The sequence below is a fragment of the Delphinapterus leucas genome, chromosome 16 (assembly GCF_059928025.1).
Source record: "Delphinapterus leucas isolate spDelLeu-1000000601 "Yukka" chromosome 16, BTC_Dleu_Yukka2, whole genome shotgun sequence".
Classification (NCBI taxonomy): domain Eukaryota; kingdom Metazoa; phylum Chordata; class Mammalia; order Artiodactyla; family Monodontidae; genus Delphinapterus; species Delphinapterus leucas.
In genome coordinates, this window is record NC_143144.1 from 72,183,834 (window position 1) to 72,197,966 (window position 14,133).

At 35.8% G+C, this 14,133-nt stretch overlaps 1 protein-coding gene across 1 annotated transcript in view; it reads left to right on the top strand.

The window, feature by feature from the left end:
- The window catches only part of ATRNL1 (attractin like 1), a 683,604-nt gene that overhangs the window by 144,489 nt on the left and 524,982 nt on the right, over nucleotides 1–14,133 (top strand). Inside the window, exons 16-17 of the mRNA XM_022568674.3 lie at nucleotides 7,593–7,806; nucleotides 9,520–9,708. Of these exons, the coding sequence (XP_022424382.1) occupies nucleotides 7,593–7,806; nucleotides 9,520–9,708 (403 nt within the window). The remainder of the gene's footprint in view (nucleotides 1–7,592; nucleotides 7,807–9,519; nucleotides 9,709–14,133) is intronic.

A 14,133-nucleotide genomic window follows, 5' to 3' on the forward strand; every position in this document is an offset into this window, starting at 1 on the left:
ATAATACTGTATTATGTATTTGAAAGGTGCTAGGAGAGTGGATCTTAAAAATCCTCATCACAAGAAAACTGTGTATGGTGACAGATGTTAAGTAGACTTATGTGGTGATCATTCCACAATATATACAAATATTGAATCATTATTTTGTATACCTGAAACTAATACAATGTTATATGTCAATCATACGTCAATTAAAAAAGAAAAAATATAGTCAACTCTTAAGTTGTAGGAGATTTAGAAATAATTTACTAAATCTAATTTAAAATACCTTATTTAGTTCGTATACATACTTGAAATATACTAAGATAATATAAACTCTCATAGCATCATTGAAGATTTTTGTATTTTGTGTCAAAATAAAATTAGAACTCAATATAGATCAGGTAAGTGATAAAGTTAAACAATAATAAATACCTCAGATCTGAGGCGTGTACAAGATTTGGCCAATGTTTAAGATACACACACACACACATAGACACCCTGTGGTAAATAATCCACAAAGTGGCATGATTTCTATACAAATAATGGAGATATGGCTATAATTCAACTATTGCTTTGAAAACTATATTAGATCTCAATGACTTTTTTTGACCTTAGGTTATGGCTTTTATTGGACAAGGGTCTGTTGGTGCTACAGAGCTCCACTCTGCAGTGCAGTGGATATGGTTTTGGCTTGAAAACTTTTCAGAGCAAAGATTACCAATTGCTTGCTATTGAAACAGTTAAGTAATACTTCCTTGGTATAGCTGATTTTTAAGCAGCGTCGAGGACAGCGAATCAAAATGATGGAGAGCATGCAGTCTGGACATACTGCTTATCTCCACAGCTTAGTAGCAAGTTAACCTCCCCAGCTTATGTTCCTCATCTGTAAACTGGGATAGTAATCATAGCTATCTTATATGTTTATTGTGAGAAATAAATGAGGTATTGTATGTGAAGAGCATAGATACATTTTATTTCTTAGTGTTTACTAAAGTTATTATTACTGTTTGCATTTTAAAGATTATTTTTGTATGTCTGTTTCCACTACTGCTGTAACTACTATTTCCAAGAATCATTAATTAGATAATGAAATCTTAAGTAACTAAATGAATTTATTCGATGAATAGTTAAGAATATTGATATTGACTGTAGAAAAATATTTACCCCAGACTAGTGTTTTAATTTTTCCACTTTACAAAGCCTTACTCCACTCACCCCCACTAATTATACCTTTTCCTTCTTAAGATCATTTCTGATTTATGCTAAAGAATAGGAATATATGTTACTGATTTTCCTTTTGCTAATAACAGGGGAACAAGCATCTGATTTTTAAAAAGTGATATAAGAACAGTTTTGTATAAATGTTAAAAAATTAGAGGGACTTAAACACATACTCTTTTGAAATCTTTGTATGAACATTCAGTTCATTATTACTGCCTGCCATCATTTTTGTGGTGGTATTAGTGTGTGTATTTCTCATGAGTATCGATACAGATAATTTAATTTCTAATGCCATTTTATATCTGTAGAGTCAAAGCCCTCCCTCCATTAATAAAATTGATAAATTTATTATACCCCCAGTTTTTATAAATATTCAGTAATTTTACGTGGATATCACATTGTGATACTTGGCTGTCAAACATTTGTTATATGCTTGATATTAATAGGGAGAAGAAAAACTATAATAATTAAATTTGTATGAAAAATTGATCTGTAAAACCATTTTTGTGTGAACTGAAGCTATATTTCTGGGAAGGATGGGCTAATCTTCATTCATTTAGTACAAATTTATTGAGCACCTTCATTGTACTTGGCAGTCTACTGCTTGCTGAGAATATAGAGATCAAAAACAATCACTGTTGTTAAAGAGCTTATGGGGGAGAAATACAAACACAGTTATACCAAAGTGTGATAATTGCAATGATAGATGCACGCAGGGTGATATATGAAGGTAGAGGATGGATACCTGAACAGTAACGTGGACTTATGGAGTTTCCTAGAGTAATGCTGTAGTTAATTATTGCAGGACTTTGAGTTGGCCAGCGCATGAAGATATTTGTAAGGAGGTCAGAGAAGTGCCTCTGTTTTTTCTCTTAATTTGCCTTGTTTGAGAGCTGCCAGCCTTATGGTTGAGGATAAGATGCGAGTGGTGTCATCTAGGAGAGATCTATTGATTTTTAAAAAATATTTTAGAAAATATTGACAGGGTATTATTTGTAAAGTTTTATTTTTAGTCATATGGAGCATACAGCATAATTTAAGATCTGTTTATATTCTTGTACTACCAAGAGCTTCATTTCTTTAATTACAAAATTGAGATTCAGTTATCAATGAACATTTGGAAATTAGTTCTACTGAATATGTATAACTTATAAAGAGCATCTTATTGGTAGATCCACATTCTTTGAGTTTTAGAAAGCACTAGTGTTTGGCATTTGAGCTCTATTGCTTTTTTCCTTGTTTAAAATACATTATTTTTAGTTTTTACATTTTAACCTTGAAATATGCTATTTTAGAAGTTTCATGTTTCAAGATTTCTTACGTAAGTTGCTCATTTTTTCTTGCTTATGATTATACAGTAGGTCCTTATTAGTTATCTGTTTTATATATAGTAGTGTGTATATGCTTATGACTATAAGTCATAAAGGTTAGACCAACAATTATTTCGGATGTATGATGAACTTAGATTCAGTAGTTTGTGGCATAGCCTGCCCTGTAAATGAAGAATGTTTTATTTCACTAGAAATATGAGCTTTAGCAAAATTTCAAAGGTGGAATTTTCTGCAAGGTGACGTTCCACTAAGCATATCTTTATATAAAATGAATTACATCCTGAGTCATTGCAGTTGTATAGACTTAAGGTAACCCTTCTGTAGCAAATAAAGATTGACAAATCCATGCACTTTAAACAGGTATCCTGGATCAAATGATCATTTACTTATCAGAACTGGCTAATGAAATGTTGCAATGATTTATGGTGTGCTGCAGTAAATTTTCATAATATAGTAATTTATCTTTCATTCTTCAACTGCCTGTCCAGTTCATTTACTGCGTAATAGTTACTTTAAATGTTTTATCAACTGCTTATTTTTCTGTTCCTCTCCTCTTCCTTGCAGATTCTTATCATGATGATTTAGAGAATAATATTTCATTTTAAATGACTTGTTTTTACTATAGAGAGTTTGGAAATACAGAGTTGCTGTAATGTGAAGCACAGTCATTAATCTGAAATAGCTATGTTGGATTGATTCCTGCTGTTATTATCAAGAACTATAAAAATGTTATAGCTTTTTTGTTTTCAAAATATCTTTGAGAATAAGTATGAAATATATGATGATCACAAGGCAAAGCAGCATGTGTATTTTTATAATTAGAAACATTATTTATTAAGCACTATCTCTGTCTCAGGAATTGGATGTTGGAAAATAAGCATCTCTGTTCTAATGGCCTTGCTTAGCAAAATTTGTTGACTACCTACTATGTGTACAGTACTCTACTAGGTGATATGAGATCTACTGTTATAATGAATATTCGTAATATTTTAATTTCATTTAAGAAATATTTGTTGAGTATTTTCTGTGTGAAAATTGTTATATTTATACACGATAAATTTCTAGGTCTACGGGTTCTTTATAAGCTCTCTAGGACCATTTGTACCACATATTTAGAATAAATACTGGATTTATATATCTTATTTCTATATTGTTAAAGACTCAAGTGGAGGGACATATTTTTCTCTATCCTGACAGTCAGTAATCTAAAAAAAAAAAAAAGATTATGTGGAGTTTTGAAACTACTTCACATTATAATATTATTAGCTTGGTAACTGAGAACATAAATTATTATTATGTATATTTAAGGTAGAAATGTTTAGGAATGATGTCAGCAAGGTGATAGAATGGGAGTTTGCAGCACTCATTCCCTCACAGAAACATTGATTTGAACAATCATCCATATACAAAATACCTTTACAAAAGCTAAGGAGTCCAGGTAAGAGATTATAGCACCGGGTTGGGGGTGGTGGGGGGAACACAGGAATAAGAAAACACTCATTGAAGATGGTAGAAAGAACAGTTTCACATTACCTGCATCATCCTTCCCCTAAGCCTGCACGGTACAGGAAGCGCGGTGAGAAAGGGTGAGAAATACCCTCTGCAAAGGGGAAGGAGAATGAAATGAGCACCGATTTTGCTTTGGACCCTACTTCCAGGCCTGCTCTAGTGAACCCCGGTGCCTGGATGATCCCTGTGGACCCAGGCGCCAGGCATATCCCAGTGCCACACTGGCTCCTGTGGCCTCAGGCTGCAGGCTGGCACCCGCAGACTCAGCCTCCAGGCTAGTCCCCCATATCCCTAGGAAACAGGAGACCTAGGATCCATACCCTCTCCATTAGACCCCAGCACTGGGCTGGTCTCTAGAGACCCGGGGTCAGGCTCATCCCAGTGGACTCAGGCTTCAGGCCCTCCCCTATGATCCCAGGTACCAGGCCCACCCCCATGGACTTAGGCGTCAGAAGACTCAGGACCAGGCTTGCCCCAGTGGACCCTGGTACCAGGCTAGCCCCTGCAGCCTCATGACCATACTTGATGGCCCAGGTGCCCGGCTGGCCCCAGCACCAGTCCATAGGATTCAGGCTCATGGCCTGATCCAGTGCCAGGTAAGCCCTGTGGATCCATGCTCCTGGGTGGCTCCCACAGTTCCAGGCTCCAAACTGGCCCATGGACCAGGCTGCAGGCCTGCCACAGTGGACCAGGTTCCAGGCTCACCACTTTGTACTCAGTTACCAGTCCTACCCCAGTGGATCCTTGTGCCAGACTGGCCCTTCAGACCTAGGATCCAGGCCTGCACCCACAGACTCAGGCTCCGGGCTTGCCCTCGTGGAAAAGAGAAAGCGGCAGAAAGCTCATTTAAAGGAATAATTATAGGAAACTTCCCAAATATGGAGGGGGAAAAGAACATCCAGATCCATAAATCCCAAAGAACCTCAAATAGATTAAACATAACGAGGCTTTCACCAAGACACATTATAATAACCCCAAATAAATCCAAGCATTTATGATCAATTGATGTTTGACAGAGGTGCCAAGAACACACGATGGGAAAAGGACAACCTCTTCAATGAATAATGCTGGCTATCCTTATGCAGAAGAATGGAAGTAGATCCTTATCTTACACCATATTAAAAAATCAATTCAAAATGGATTAAAGACTTACACACATTAAGACTCGAAACTGTAAAACTACAAGGGGAAAACACAAGAAAAAATCTCAACATTGGTCAGGGCAATGATTTTTTGGATGTGACCCCAAAAGCAGACAACAAGAGCAAATATAGATAAATGAGATTGTGTCAAACTAGTAAGATTCTGCATAGCAAAGGAGATAATCAAGAGTGAAGAGACAGGGCTTCCCTGGTGGCACAGTGGTTAAGAATCTGCCTGCCAATGCAGGGGACACGGGTTCGAGCCCTGGTCCGGGAAGATCCCACATGCCACGGAGCAACTAAGCCCATGCACCATAACTACTGAGCCTGCGCTCTAGAGCTCATGAGCCACAACAACTGAGCTCACGTACCGCAACTACTGAAGCCCGCATGCTTAGAGCCCATGCTCCGCAGCAAGAGAAGCCACCGCAATGAGAAGCCCGCACACTGCAATGAAGAGTAGCCCCTGCTAGCTGCAACTAGAGCAAGCCTACTCACAGCAACGAAGACCCAACATAGCCAAAAATAGATTAAAAAAAAAAAAAAAAGAGTGAAGAGACAACCTATGGAATGGGAGAGAATGTAAACCATACATCTAATAAAGATTTAATGTCCAAAATATATAAAGAACTCAAATAATTCAACAGAAAATAAATAACCCAGTTAAAAAATGGGCAAAGGACATAGAAATTTTTCAAAGAAGTCATAAAAGTGGCCAGCCAGATATATGATGAAAAGCTCAACAGCAGTGATCATCAGAAAAATGCAAATCAAAACCAGTTGAGATATCACCTCACACCTGTTAGAATGGCTGTTATCAAAAAGATAAGAGGTCGGCTTCCCTGGTGGCACAGTGGTTGAGAGTCTGCCTGCCGATGCAGGGGACACGGGTTCGTGCCCCGGTCCGGGAGGATCCCACGTGCCGCAGAGCGGCTGGGCCCGTGAGCCGTGGCCGCTGAGCCTGCGCGTCCCGAGCCTGTGCTCCGCAATGGGAGAGGCCACAACAGTGAGAGGCCCGCGTGCTGCAAAAAAAAGTAGCATATATTGGCAAAGATGAGGAGAACAGGAACTCTTGTATACTGTTGGTGGGAATGTAAGCAGTATAGTCAATTTGGAAAATGGTGTGGAGTTTCCTCAAAAAATGAAAACTATCATATGACCCAGCAGTCCCATGTCTAGGTGTATATCCAAAGGAAATTAAGTCAGTATCTTGAAGAGATATCTGCACTTCTATGTTCATTGCAGCATTATTCACAATAGCCAAGCTATGGACACAACTTAAGTGTCCATCAACGGATACATGGATGTATAAAGAAAAAATATATATACATATGGGTATGTTAATTAGCTTGATTGTGATAATCATTTCATAACGTGTACATATACCAAAAAAAAATCATACACCTTATATAGGTATAATTTTCGTTTGTCAATTATACCTCAAGAAAGCTAGAAAAAATCTCAAAAAGAAAAGCATAACTCTAAAGCAGAAACAAGGAAAGAAAAAGAGGTGTTCATAATCTAAAAAATTTTGTAAAGAGAGTACCTTGGACCAAGAATATATCATTATTTTTTCAGTCTCATTAGAATAATATATTTTAAAATTGAGTAATGATTAAAATAAGGTATATAAATACAGCATATATTTTGTTTTTAAGCGACTTTTGAAATATTATTGAGAGCACTATGAAAGTTTAGTTTGATGGCATTTGTCAACCTCTGTTAATTAAATTTAGGCATCAGTGTCAAAGATTTTATTAGTTTTCTTGATTTCTTTAGTAATGAAAGTAGATGACATTAATTTATCTAAAACTGCACTGAAGTCCTTGTGTACTAGTAGAGGTCTGAACTAGGAGACAGGCCCTTCTTCCTAGTCCTTTGTGAACCTGTTGTGAAGTCCTCACTCAGCCTTTATATACTGTTCATTGATTTTGTTTTCTGTTTTCTCACAGTGCATAAAATGTCAATTTAGCTTTAGATTCTCAACTCCACAATTGATTAGATTGGTAGTAACAGTAGTAATAGTAGCTGCAGCAGAAGTAGCAGTAACAGTAGCAGCAACACAATATGTTAAGTTTTTTTAAATGATCTTCCCTCATAAGATAGGTATTTACATCAGATATCACCATTTTATAGAAGAGGAAACTGAGGTTCATGAGAGCTAAAGAAATGACCCCAGTCATGTCACTAAACACAAAATATGTTTTAAACATAGTGTTCTATTATACATCATTCTCCAAGATGTGCTGGAATTGTTAATTATCCTTAGTACTCCAAGTCCTTAGAAAGGCAGTTCTATATATTTTCAAATGTAATTTTTAATGATAATGAACTGTTTACTAAGGAATATGATGCAGGATTTTTACATCTCACTTTTTAAAAATGTCCCTTTTGCTATTGTTTACAGAAAGTATCACCTTGGGTAGGCTTACGCAAGATCAATATATCCTACTGGGGATGGGAAGACATGTCACCATTTACAAACACAACACTACAGTGGCTTCCTGGTGAACCCAATGATTCTGGGTTCTGTGCGTATCTAGAAAGGGCAGCAGTGGCAGGCTTAAAAGCTAATCCTTGTACCTCTATGGCAGATGGTCTTGTCTGTGAAAAACCTGTTGGTAAGTAGTCCAGTAAACTAGTATTCTTTAAAAATATGTTTCCAACCCTTCTTCCCACTACCCTCTTCCATGGTGTGATGCTATGTAGGCCTGAAGTAACTTTCACCATCTTTTTATGATGCTGCTTTCAATGTATATTTTATCTTTATTCACATCCCCCACTTACTATTAGTGACCTCAGCCTTAACTTATGAAAATATCAAAATTGTATTGTTTTATACAATCTTTATTTCTTGGTTAAAATAGTGAGATTATGAACATATGGTTGTAGTTACAGTATAGTAATAATCTGTTCTTAATATTTTAATGTGTTTTACTTTTATAATAATAGTCTTTGTAAGAAAGATTTATCATTAGTATCAACAACTAATTTAGAATCATTTTAATCTTACAGATCTATTATTTCAGTTGGCAAATGAAGAGAAACATTGCTGTTCCATCTTTTGAAATGGGTTTTTGTTAAGTGAGAAAGGAATATTGAATTCTTTTCTCTTTTTTTAAATACTATATTTTGTATTGCAGAAGAATATACATAACATAAAATTTATAATTTTAACCATTTTTCCCTTCAGTATTTTTGAGATATAATTGACTTTTTAAAACATTTTTTAAGTATAGAGTTCACTGTCATTAAGCATATCCACATTGTTGTTAATCTATCAACACTATCCATCTCCAGAACTTTTTCATCTTCCCAAACTGAAACTCCATATCCATTACACAGTAACTCCCCACTCATCCCTCCTCCAGCCCCTGACAGCCACCTTCTACTTCCTGTCTCTATGAGTTTGACTGCTCTAAGTATCTCATATAAGTGGAATCATAAGGTGTTTGTCCATTTGTGACTGGCTTATTTCTCTTAGCATAATGTCTTCCAAGTTCACCCATGTTGTAACATATGTCAGAATTTCATTCCTGTTTAAACATGAATAATTATCCATTGTATGTATATACCACATTTTGTTTATCCATTCATATATTGGTGGACACTTGTTGCTTCCACCTACTGACTGTTGTGAATAATGATGCTATGAACGTGGGTGTACAAATATCTGTTCCAGTTCCTGCTTTCATGTCTTCTAGGTACGTAGCCAGAAGTGGAATTGCTGTATCATATGGTAATTCTGTGTTTAATTTTTTGAGGAATTGCCATACTGTTTGCTATGGAAGCCTCACCATTTTAACATTTCCACAAGTAGTGTACAAGCTTCCAATTTCTCCACATCCTTGCCAACATTTAAAAAAATAGTCATCCTAATGGGTGTGATAAATATTACATTTTATGTAAAAATTTTATAGTAAACTGTTTTATTTTTGTTTGTTGCTTTGATAAAGTGTGGAATGTTTATAGAATTATGGCTAGCTAGAAAAGTAAATAATGTTAGTGTACATAATATTTAGCCAATGGATAGAAAAACCTAGGTCATGTATTACATTTCTATTAAAAAATTTTAAATTATACAATTTTATGTACGTTGTAAACGATTAAAAATTTCCAAGGTATTATAAATTTCAAATTAGATAATAAATTTAAGAAGTATTGACATGTCATCTTCATTCTCATTTACCTTATCATACAATTTTAACTCTAATTTTTATCCCACACTTGGCTTAATTGAAACATTCCCTAAACAACAAAATGAACGAAACTCGTATACTTGTGTTAGAAAGCAGTTAACAAATAAAATAATTATATTTGCTGATTTATTCCAGTCAGTCCAAATCAAAATGCAAGGCCTTGCAAAAAGCCATGTTCTTTAAGGACGTCGTGTTCCAACTGTACCAGCAACGGAATGGAGTGTATGTGGTGCAGCAGCACGAAGCGATGCGTTGACTCGAATGCCTACATAATCTCTTTTCCATATGGACAGTGTCTGGAGTGGCAGACTGCCACCTGCTCTCGTAAGTATTTCTCTAGAGTCCCTTTTTGTTTAACTGCAACATAAATCACTTTTCTGTGATGGACAGAGAAATTGAACATTTGAGGAAGTTTAAAAAATGAGAAAAAATATTGTCACTAGTTATAATTAAAAATTGCTAGTTACAAGTAAAAGCTAGTTTTAAAACCTCTTAATGCTGTAACCCTGATTTACATTATACCATCATTTTGAATTCCCCTGAGTCTATTACCCTGCTATGAGCATTTTGCCACATTTGTGTTCCCCTGAACTCTGAGCGTGTGTTGAAAACAGAGTAACACTTCATGAAAGTGCTCACTTCAGAAGGATCGCATTGCTTCGTTGTGCTTCTTTAGTGTCCTTTAATCTAGCACAGTTCCTGTGTCGTCTTTTTTTATAACTGTGATTTTTTTTTTTTAAAGAACCTACACCAGTTGTTTTGTAGGTTTTCCAACTTGGATTTGTCTAATTGTTTCCTCATGATTAGATTAAAAGTTAAGTAGTTTTTTGGCAAGGATATATCAGTGGTGGTATATTTGCTGCAATTGCAAGATGTATAATCTTGGCGTCACATGGGAAGTTGTGTCATCAGGCCAGTACTGAGCTTACTGTGGGTTGTGCTTCGGGGGAAGACCCTGCCTCTTGCTGGTCTCATGTTTTATAAGGACTATAGAATGAGGAAGCACCTGACAGTCTGTGTTACTAGGTACTGTGTAGTTATGAGGCAGCATGGTCATCCAGTTATAAGCCCTTCTTGCTCAGATGAGTGCCCTCGTTTAGAGGCAGCTGTTTAAGCCAATACAGGTGGAGACTAACTGTCTCTTCCAGACCTTACATTACTCCCAGGGAGGATGTTTCCTTCCCCTAGGGACCCAACCAAATCCATATTTGTTCCATGTCGGGCACCAGTGTTGCTTGAAGAGCTGGGACAAAGTGGTAATTGCCACAGTGTAGGCTAGAACTTGCAGGCTGTAGCTGTTGTGTGCATTTATTCTTCCAGGCTCTTGGCATCAAGTGGAGAGGTGTTCCTGGGATGGGTATGGCTGGACCTGTTATGGGTTGAGCTCCCTGTTGCTATCCCATTTTAGGAATTTTGATAAGGAATGGGGACGTACGTGATCAAGTGTGTGACAAGGGGGTGTTGCAGGCATAAAATGGTCTTGCTAGCACGGAAAACATCTTATAACTAGGAGCCAGCTGCTGAGGAAGGTTGAAATACCAGTCCTGGAGACTTGTGGGGAGTTGAGACATTGCTCAGCTTCTCCTGCCTTGATTGTTGTGTTTGTTTCACAAAAGATTATATACGTATGACCCATTTAGATAAAGTTGAAAATAGGCACAACTATGCTATATTGTTTAGGAATGAATTTTTTAGGTAGAACTGTAGGGTAAGGTAAAAAGTTATTCTTATAAATGTCAGATAGTGGATGCTGCTGGAAAAGATTAGTGGTGCTGGTTAGGAAAAGGGTACAAAGGAGGCAATGTTCTGCTTCTAGGCTGCATGCAGGTACAGAGTATTCATTTAAAATAATTTATTAGTATCACATTTTTCTTTATGTACTTCTATGTATGTGTGCTGTATTTCACAATACAAAAAGGCTAAAAGGTAGGGAAAAAGGAACTTGGAAAGTCTCCAAGCTCTTAAACTTTTAAGAACTTTCTAAAAATTATTTAGAGTTAAGTCTAAGTTGTCTTCTCCATTCACAAATCTTTCTTATATTCCATTCTTTTCATTTGTTCATCTTCTGGAACATAGTCTTCAGTAATTCTTTCCAAATAAATGTGTGACTAGTAAACTTTTTGAGTCTTTGCATGTCTAAAAGTGTATTTTTCATGTTCACTTGAATGATTAAATGCCTGGGTGTGGAGTTCTAAATAAGTTGTTTCCTTAGAAGGTCTAGCATTCAGTGTTGTGGATAAGAATTTTCATGCCAATCTAATTTTCATTCTTTTGTGGGACATCTTTTTTTTTCCTTTCCTTGAGAGCTTTTAAGACTATTCTCTTTATCCTTGGTATTCAAAAATTTGCAGTTTATTTGAATTCAGTTTTACAGTAGTTGATGTGGATTTCAAAAATGGATTCTCGTTCGCTCTTAATTTGGAGAGTAGTTTTCCGTCATCTGCTAAAAATGTTCCTTAATGTCAAATTATTTGTTTTCTTCTATTTACTCTTATTGGAAATCTTAAAATAGTCATTGGAATTTGTGGATATATATCAATATCTCTTGTTTTTGCCTTTTTTTATTGGAGTATAGTTGATTTACAATATTGTGTTAGTTTCAGGTATATAGCAAAGTGATTCAGTTATATATATATATACATATATATATTCTTTTTTTATATTATTTTCCATTATAGTTTATTATAAGATATTGAATATAGTTCCCTGTGCTGTATAGTAAATCCTTGTTGCTTATCTATTTTATGTATAGTAGTTTGTATCTGTTAATCCCATACTCCTAATTTATTTCCCCCCACCCCCTCCTTTCCTCTTTGGTAACCGTAAGTTTGTTTTCTATGTCTGTGATTCTGTTTCGTATATAGATTCGTTTTTTTTAGATTCTACATATAAGTGATATCATATAATATTTGTCTTTCTCTGTCTGACTTAATATGATAATCTCTAGGTCCTTCCATGTTGCTGCATATGGCAATATTTCGTTCGTTATTTATGACACCACATCTTCTTAAGCCAGTCATCCAGTCATCTCTTTATGGGCACTTGGGTTTTTTCCATGTCTTAGCTGTTGTAAATAGTGTTGCTATGAACATTGGAATGCATGTATCTTTTCAGATTAGTATTTTTGTCTTTTCTGAGTATATGCCCAGGAGTGGGATTGCTGGATCATATGGTAGCTCTGTTTTTAGTTTTTAAGGAACCTCCATACTGTTTTCCATAGTGGCTGCACCAATTTACATTCCCGTCAACAGTGTAGGAGGGTTTCCTTTTCTCCACTCCCTCTCCAGCATTTATTATTTGTAGACTTTTTGATGATAACCTTTCTGACTGGTGTGAGGTAATACCTCATTGTGGCTTTGACTTGCATTTCTCTGATGATTAGTGATGTTGAGTATCTTTTCATGTGCCTTTTGGCCATCTCTGTGTCTTCTTTGGAGAGATGTCTATTTAGGTCTTATGCCCATTTTTTGATTGCGTTGTTTGTTTTTTTGTTATTGAGTGGTATGAGTTGTCTGTATATTTTAGATATTAACCCCTTGTTGGTCACATTGTTTGCACATATTTTCTCCCATTCCATAGGTTGTCTTTTCATTTTGTCGATGATTTCCTTTGCTGGGCAAAAGCTTTTAAGTTTGACTAGGTCCTATTTGTTTATTTTTGCTTTTAATTCTTTTGCGCTGGGGGACTGACCTAAGAAAACATTGATATGATTTATGTCAGAGAATGTTTTGCCTATGTTCTCTTCTAGAAGTTTTATGGTGTCATGTTTATCTTTAGGTTTTTAAACCATTTTGAGTTTATTTTTATATGTGATGTGAGGGATTTTTCTAATTTCATGGATTTACATGTAGCTGTTCGGCTTTCCCAGCACCACTTGTTGAAGGGACTGTCTTTTCTCCATTGTGTATTCTTGACTCCTTTGTCGTAGATTAATTGGCTGTAGGTGTGTGAATTTATTTCTGGGCTCTCTATTCTGTTCCATTGATCCATATGTCTGTTTTTGTGCCAGTACCATGCTGTTTTGATTACTGTAGCTTTGTAGTATTGTCTGAAGTCTGAGAAGGTCATGCTTCCAGCTTTGTTCTTTTTCCTCAGGATTGCTTTGGCAATTCTGGATCTTTTGTGGTTCAGTATGAATTTTAAGATAATCTGTTCTAGTTCTGTTAAAAATGCCATGCATATTTTGATAGGGATTGCATTAAATCTATAGATTGGTTTGGGTGGTGTGGTCATTTTAACAATATTAATTCTTCCAGTCTAAGGACATGGGATATCTTTTCACTTCTTTGAATCATCTTCAGTTTCCTTTTCAGTGTTCTGTAGTTTTCAGTGTATAGGTCTTTCACCTCCTTGGTTAAGTTTATTCCTAGGTATTTTAGTTTTTTGATGTGATTTTAAACAAGATTGTTTTTTCACTTTCACTTTCTGATATTTCATTGTTAGTGTAAAGAAATGCAACAGATTTCTATATGTTAATCTTGTATCCTGCTTCCTTGCTGAATTCATTTATTAATTCTAATAGTCTTTGTATGGAGTCTTTAGGGTTCTCTCTATATATAGCATATACTGTCATCTGCAAATAATGACAGTTTTATGTCTTTCTTTCCAATTCTTGTCTGATTGCTGTGGCTAGGGCTTCTAGTACTATGTTGAGTAGAAGTGGTGAAAGTGAGCATACTTGTCTTGTTCCTGAATTTAGTGAGAAGGCTTTCATCTTTTCAGCATTGAATATTATATTATTGAATATTA